This window comes from Mercenaria mercenaria, chromosome 7, assembly GCF_021730395.1.
Source record: "Mercenaria mercenaria strain notata chromosome 7, MADL_Memer_1, whole genome shotgun sequence".
NCBI classification, from domain to species: Eukaryota; Metazoa; Mollusca; class Bivalvia; order Venerida; family Veneridae; genus Mercenaria; species Mercenaria mercenaria.
Genome location: NC_069367.1, coordinates 33,262,559 through 33,270,797, shown reverse-complemented (window position 1 = coordinate 33,270,797; position 8,239 = coordinate 33,262,559). Strand labels below are relative to the sequence as shown.

The 8,239-nt window shown below is 34.3% G+C and overlaps 1 protein-coding gene across 1 annotated transcript; it reads left to right on the top strand.

Moving 5' to 3' along the window:
- Window positions 1-3,695: 3,695 nt before the first annotated feature.
- On the top strand, window positions 3,696-6,202 carry LOC128558793 (glucose-dependent insulinotropic receptor-like). Its single transcript, XM_053549005.1, has one exon. It carries the CDS (start codon window positions 3,763-3,765, stop codon window positions 4,894-4,896), a length of 1,134 nt encoding a protein of 377 aa, XP_053404980.1. The 5' UTR covers window positions 3,696-3,762; the 3' UTR covers window positions 4,897-6,202.
- The last annotated feature ends 2,037 nt before the right edge of the window (window positions 6,203-8,239 follow it).

Genomic DNA, 8,239 nt, shown 5'->3' with positions numbered 1-8,239 from the left:
TACCCCACCCCCACCCCCAAGTCAAATATTTCTGGATCCGGGCCTATGTCATATGAAATTGTTGATTATTTTCAGTGTACAAATTGTGCCTTATTTATATATCAAGAAACAAAAACAAGTGTATTACTTATAGGAAAAACTGCTTCTGATCTGGTTCTAATATGCATTTCTCTTTTAAAACACTCTTACGCTACAGTGACGTCACGTTAACGTGCGGTGACGTCAATGTTTTTGTTGCTACTAACTTAAAGAAAGAGCGCTACTATATTGTATGTACTGTTTTAGATTAAGGGCATATAAGAATCGAAATAATTTAAAGCAAAGCCTTGATTTACACTATTTATACACTCGGGCGGTAATATGTCGTACAAATAATTTCATAAACTATTACGCCCGACGTATAACCGTGTCTATAATAGGGCAGTTTACACGTTTACGTCAGAATAATGCAGTTTTAACTCGCGATATTTTTGCTGATGTACGAACATGACTTCCAAATTGAACTGATAAAAAGTACTTGCACTGAACCTATTAATAGGCAATACGCTAGGAGGACCGAGTACTTGCACTGAACCTATTAATAGACAATACGCTAGGAGGACCGAGTACTATTATAATCATCATGCTGAATCAGAGGAAACGTTGATTATATTTTAGATGTAAATTTCTACTTCATGCTTTATAGAAACTCTTGTCAAGCATGCCCCTTTGCATCCAAATTTTGTACAGGCGTATGGTATAGAACACATTAGCACACATAAGTTTGAACTCGTCTTTATAAGTTTCGTTTAAGATTTGTGTCATGTGCGTGATTAATCGAATTAAACATTGTGAGGTCAACGGTATTTAATTAACCTAGTATGAAGTTTTAATAACGCAGTACTGCAGACGTGTTTAAATGTATTCATATTATTTTCGAGGAAGCGTGAATGAATACATTTGCATATGGTTTATATTTTTCTGTTAATGTTTTCCACACGCTATGTAATGTGACTGACTGCTAGTCAACTGATAAAGTATTTTCATTTATATAGCACTTTATTGTGACAGCACTTTTATCTACAAATTGTGATATGTTCATTGATTTAATTCTGTTGTAACTATGTGAATATTTCATTACATAAAGTTTTACCAAATTCATGAGAGTTCTAGCATACATCATGATTTTTCTATAATTATGAATTGTGTTTTACTAAAATCTCACAGGCCTTGAGTATTGTGTGGTCGTTAAACGTAAAACCTCACTGTCCTGGAGTAAATGACGATCGCTGAACGTAAAACATCACTCTCCTGGAGTTGTGGACGGTCGCTGAATGTAAATCCTCACTCTCCTGGAATAGCTGACGGTCGCTTAACCTAATTGACGGTTGCTGAACGTAAAACCTCACTTATCTGGAGTTGTGGACGGTTGATGAACGTAAAACCTCACTCTCCTGGAGTTATGTAGGGTTGATGAACGTAAACCCTCACTGTCCTGGAGTTATGGAAGGACGCTGAACGTAAAATCTCACAAGACGTTCATTTTTCATAGTCATGGAGTTGTGTACTGTCGCTGAATAATGTATGGTTACTGTTATTAGATCAGGCGCTTCAAAGAGAAAAAAGTTTATAGGGAAGTTTCGCTCACTTTAAACCATTACGTAAACGGTTGTTATTTTTGTTTTTCAAATCAGAAAAACCATTGAAATGTTGGTCAGATGCACTCTTTATAGTATTATGTAACATATTTTAATTTTCATTGGCACTGAAATCAAGTAAAGTCTTTATCATCATTACCAGGTATTTTCTTTACATTTTATTTAACTTTACGTCGAAGCACTGTTTCTACCAACTATGACAATTGTTATATCTGGACAACCTCCTCAGGTTCAGGCATAAAATTTGAAGACGGCAACATTAATTTCTTGCGTCCACCAATGAGAAGTTGCCGCCATTTTGTTAACAAAATTTCTGAACAGTGTATGTTTTCAAAATGATACGTTTTTGATAATGTATACATGGAAATGCTTGTGAAGTTGTATTTTTCTTTTGCATTACAATGTGACCGTAACAGTTTAATATCATAATAAGTTGTCAGACACAGAGAAGAACAGTCTTCTCGGGTTCAGCCACAAGTATAAACTCAGTTACAATCATAGTTTAGTAGTTTTTTCTTATTTCATTTTATTTGTCATTGCTAAATGTATATAATGTTAAGTAAATAACTGTTTATATAGTGTTGATGACAAAAGTGCACTTTGGACATGTGCGGGTAATAAAAGCAAATCTGAAAACAGCTCGACACGTGAAAGCACACCAAGCCGACTCCGTTGATAAGAATCTGTGTCTTGTATGGTAGGTGTTCAAATGCTCACAATTTTCCTACATCAAGGGTAGAACCCTATTTTCTTGCGATATCTTCACTTCTGAAGATACTTAGCAAGCGTTGAATAGAACTGTATGCATGTCCGGATGTCTTGCCGCTGTCTTTTTATTTATGAAATTTGCAGTCAATATTATAAAGTTTAAATATCTGCCAATAAAGTTATATCACATAAGAAGTGTTATCGCTCTCTGCTATTTAACTCCTGACTTTGTATTGATACATTGAAATTGATTACATTTTCTGTTTGCCTTTGATAAGAAACATGGATTACTATATATATTAAAGTCTGTACTTCTATTTTTGGAAATCTTTAAGAATGGGAAATCAGACCACGTTGAAGTATTATCTACTTTTTTATTTACTGGAGCGGATAAGAAAAAAGAAAACTGGAATACTGTTGTAGTATTAAAGGTAGACTTTGAACCCCACTCATTTGATGCAACATTGAAACTTTCCACAAAGGGTTGTATCACCTGGCTTTTGTTGACTCACAAAAGCTTGTTTTTCTTTGAAACGGACAATTTACATTATCTTTCTTGTGTTTTAAATTGTATACACTAATACTGTTTAAACAGTACTTTTTGTTTCTGCGTCATTTTTATAGACAAGGACGGCTTGAATTTGATAAAGTTGCATTCAATGTTTACATATATCTTGAAATTGTCATTAATCCCGACCCTATAAATCAGCCTTTGATATAAAGCGACTAAAAATCAAATCCGATAGCATAGTTTATGTGTCGTCGCGTGTTTGAATATTCATTCAGTATATTAAAGATCAACTGTGTGTGACATTTACACTTAAAATAAAACGTTTATGAATACTTATATAACCAGCATTTGATAATTGACATGTACTTTATATTATAAGTGCCAATCAGCGCACGTTACTTTGGCAAACATATGATAATTGAAGCAAGTTGAAAACGTGCATGCATTTTAAAGACCTCGATCTCTAATGGATGTCATGCGTTATCGCTAGCAGTCATAAAGCAATATTCGATATTGGAATTTTAAGTGACACGTTTCAATTATTGAGAAAAAATATCATGACCAAAAAGGTACAAAGTTTTTGTATAACAGTGATATACTTTTATGTTCTTACTGAAGCAGACATTGATAAGAAGGAAATACATTTTAGGTAGTTGTGAAAACTGTTCATATTATACTGGATTCTATACTGGATTCGATTAAACGGAATTCGAAAAAAAATAGGAAAAAAATACCAAAACAGAAACGTTTACTTTTTCACTTATTTTAGGTAATGTGAACAAACGATTTGAAAATTTTATCAAAGAAAGAAAAAGAGTTTTCATTACGACAACGTGTAACAATGAAAGTCGCTTCAAAAGTCTGTAGACAGGAGTTATAGTGAAAGGATTTGGATGTTACAGAATTATGTTCTCGAAAATCACGACGACGCCGACGCAAAGTTTAACTCGCTCACCTGTCTACTGGGTTGAAATGGTTCCTGCGCTGCCACAACAATATGAAAACCGAGAATGTCCACAAGATGACGGGGGCTGTTTGATGAAAATGATTAATAACTCGACGTCTTATGACGACATGGTATGCTCTCAGCTACCGGACAACGTTAACGAGAAAATAAAACAAAAAGAACTCATTCCGTTGACAATATTAATTCTTTCGACAAATTTTCTAGTACTGTTATTTATTATTGTGAACAAGAGATTTCATACGCCGACATATATATTTGTGGCCTCACTGGGCGTCGCCGATTTATTTGTTGGATTTGTTTCTATAGTAACATTAGCCACAAAAGCCAATGAGAAAAGTCAGGATATGTGTCTGGCAAGGATTGGCTTCACCGTAGCAGCCATTTCCGCGTCAGTTTGGTCGCTCACGTGCGTAGCACTTGATCGGTATATTGCAGTAACTCGTGCACTTCTATATAAATCCATCATGACAAAAAGGAAAACAGTGACTGGGATCGCGTGTTCTTGGCTGTTTTCAATGGTAGTTGGATTTCTTCCTTTGGCAGGATGGAAAAATGATTCTTACAAATTTTATTGTTCTTTCATGTATGTTTTACCTAAATATTATATTGTATTTTTATTCTCCGTTTCCGCTGTGATACCATTGACGACAATGTTCATAATTTATGGAATTTTATTCAAAAGTGCAAGATTTCATATAAAACAGATTGAGATTATCGAAAAACTGCAGTCAGACAAACGGAATAGCAGAATGTTTGGTATTTCAAGTAGAAATCTCCGATCCATAAAAACATTTGCTGCTATACTTGGGTGTGTGGTGATAACATGGCTACCCTTCCTCATAGCTACAACAGTTCAAATTATTCAAACTACGGGAAATTGTACTTTGCAGGAGGTTATTGGTACACATTTACTTGTTCTCGGTTTTTCTAATTCGTTTCTCAATCCGCTAATATACGCTTTGGGAACCAAAGATTTTCGGGCAAAAGTTGGCCAAGTGTTTAAAAGACGTTGCTATGCGATAAATACATCACAAGTGTTTCCAAATGACGTCGAAATGTCCCAGTCGACTTGACGGTTTAGTTGAGTTCAGTCCTGTGATCAAAATTGTTTTAAAAGAGTAATTCTGGTCTGTAATTCGAGCGGAGCTTACTAGTTCGTGTTTAGAGGCCAACACAGCATCCACTGCTGCACCATTTCTCATACTGCCTATTGTTACATCAACATTAAACATTACCGAGTTTGTATTAAATTTATGAAAACCATTTACATGATTTAGCATAGGTTATTTACATCTAACGTATGATTTTGTAGCATGTATAAACACTGATGTATTTATAGATATAATACAGTTACATTTCCGCCAACCTTCTAAAATGTACATTTTTGGCTTACTTCTATTTTTACCTTGATAAACATATCCTTCATTATTTATGGGCCAGTATGATCGCATATCAGAGTCATAATAGATAGTTTAGAACGGTTAAATGTGGTACATGATATATCGGTAATATAAAACACGTCTAAATACTTTCAAACGCTTAAATGTATTACTGAGCCGTGCCATGAGAAAACCAACTTAGTGCATTTGCGACCAGCATGGATCCAAACCAGCCTGTGCATCCGTATAGTCTGGTTAGGATCCATACTGTTCGCTAACGGTTTCTCTAAGGGTTTGAAAGCGAACAGTAAGGATCCTGACCAGACTGCGCGGATGCATCCTAGTCGCAAATAAACTTTGTTGTTTTTCCCATGTTGCGGCTCAGTTATATCTGGGTAATATAAAAAACGTACGGTTAAAAGCGTTACATGATATATCGGGTAATACAAAACACGTACGGTTAAATGTGTTTAAGAAATAATATATCTCATCCAGCGATTTGTCGTTGAATAAATCATTGTTTGGAGTTTCAGATGCGAAGGAGTTATATCACGAGGACGCAGCCCGAGTGATATAATAAAACGCATCTGAACGACAAACAATGATTTATTCAAGAGCTAAATGAGATATATTATTTCGATTCTAACACCTAACCAAGGATTTTTAAGTACATCCTTGATGACATTCATTAAATATTTGCCCCTTTTCAGTCGGTTTCTTTTCCAGCGCGCCGCTATGCCGTTTGACGCCATGACGTAATAATTATGACGTCAGAACAATGATTTGTTGTATAATAATTCACCGTTTTCTGCCTTCTTTGTTTAACAAGAAAATGAATCGGATCGTGTCAGAATACGTGATATATCGGGTAATATAAAGCACGTACGGTTAAATGTGTTACACGATATATCGGGTAATTTAAAATACGTACGTTTAAATGTGTAACACGATATATCGGGTAATTTAAAACACGTACGGTATCGGGTAATTTAAAACACGTACGGTTAAATGTGTTACACGATATATCGGGTAATTTAAAACACGTACGGTTAAATGTGTTACACGATATATCGGGTAATTTAAAACACGTACGGTTAAATGTGTTACACGATATATCGGGTAATATAAAACAGGTATCAATGTTCTCAAAAGGTTTAAGTGATACTTGATATATCTTGTTACTATAAGACTTGTGTCAATATTTTCAATTGGTTATTGGTGGTACATAATATATCTATTTTCAAAAGGGTGAATGTGGTACATGATATATCAGCGCAATATAAGGCACGGTTTAATATTTTCAAAAAGTTAAAGATGGTATTTGTTAAATCAGGGTGACTTATACGCGAACGTCCAGTTTTTTTTCTGAATGCTAAAGATGATGCACGGTACATCAGGATTATGCACGACACGTTTCAATTATATTAAAAAGTTACATGTTGTACACGATATATCAGGGTAATATAAGACACGTCTCAAAATTTTCAAAACGTTTTATGTGGTACATGATATTTCAGTCTTACTTATAATATAATAATGATATTAAAATAACAATATTTTTTAAAGAGAGGATAACATAGTTGGCTATAGTCCTTATACAAGACACCTCTCAATATTTTCAGAAGGTTTAAGATGATGCATGATATAATATCAGGGTAATAATCGACATGTTCAAAACGTTCAATGTGGTACATGATGTATCACATATATGACACGTTTCCACATTTTAAAGAGAGAGATTAAGGTGATGGTTATATACGACACATCCCAGTATTTTCAAAAGGTTTACAGTGATGTATGATATCGTGCATTTATCACAGATTTTCTACTTTCATTTCAAACTTCATGTTTGTATGTGTACTTACTGTAGTATTTATTCTGTTCTAACATTTTGTCTGTGTTATTATATTAGAGCAATAGCATAATAAACACGATTTACCTAACGATTTTTACAACATGGATGAAAAAATCTGACAGTCAGAAAATACTAGAGTTGTATTGAACTATTTTTGCATAAAAACTACTTTTTGCACTGGATCTGGGCATGTATTAACTGAAGAAAAATCGTTTATTAACAAGGCAATTCACGTGCTGTTGCTATTTTTACTAAGGAATGCTTTGACAGGCTGTAATATTTATTTCTGCGTCATTTTTTGTAATGTAGCGTTTGTGTGGTAATGTATTCATTATTTCAGCATCATTAAACCATTGAGCATCAAATCGGAGACAGGTGAATGAATTTGTTTCAAAGAATGAATATAAGAAAGCCATTTAATTTGTCGTAAACATTGTTAAATCCTCATGTTGGCTTCCGGTTGGGCATGCGCACATACTAATGTTAAAGTATACTATCTCCTTAATAAATGTTTGTCAATAACCGAAAATGTATTTAATTGCATGTAACTTATCCGATTGTTTATTTTAACGTGCACGCTGATCTTGGTCTGCACTGTTCGCAAAGGCAGAATTACTTGCCACCTGCAGGCTAAAGGTTAAAATCTATTAAAGATTGTACGAATAATCGTAAATATCCACTGATAGAGTGTTCGTGTCATGCTTTTATGCAAGAATAGCGACAGTACACGTTTGTTTTGTGTATAAACGTCTGCAGAAGCCTTTATGGGGTATGTTGCTGACCTTGACCTTGTCTCGGTCAGCAACAATCCAGACTTTAATACACAAAACAAACGTGTATTAACCAATATTCTTATAGTAAATATTTTTTACCCTAAATTCTAAATAAAAATGAATTATAAGCTTAATCAAATTTTGCTACAACTAGCTTATTTCTTTACTTTCGAGACACATTTGCTAGGAAAAAAAGAACATGCTATTTTGAGAAAGTGCTGTACTTTTTTCCGTAATACAAGGATACTCCCACCGAAAATCCGGACTTAGAAAAATTTGCTTGTCATATGCTCCAGGTTTAAGGTATAACACATACTGATGAGTTAGCCTTTAAAGAGATATTTTTAGAAGTATATTTTGGGGTCGAAGCATGGATAAAGTGGCACCGTGGATGATTTTGAATATTTTT

Coding starts and splice junctions, on each gene's coding strand:
- LOC128558793 (XM_053549005.1), top strand. CDS start 3,763: ATGTTCTCGAAAATCACGACGACGCCGACGCAAAGTTTAACTCGCTCA.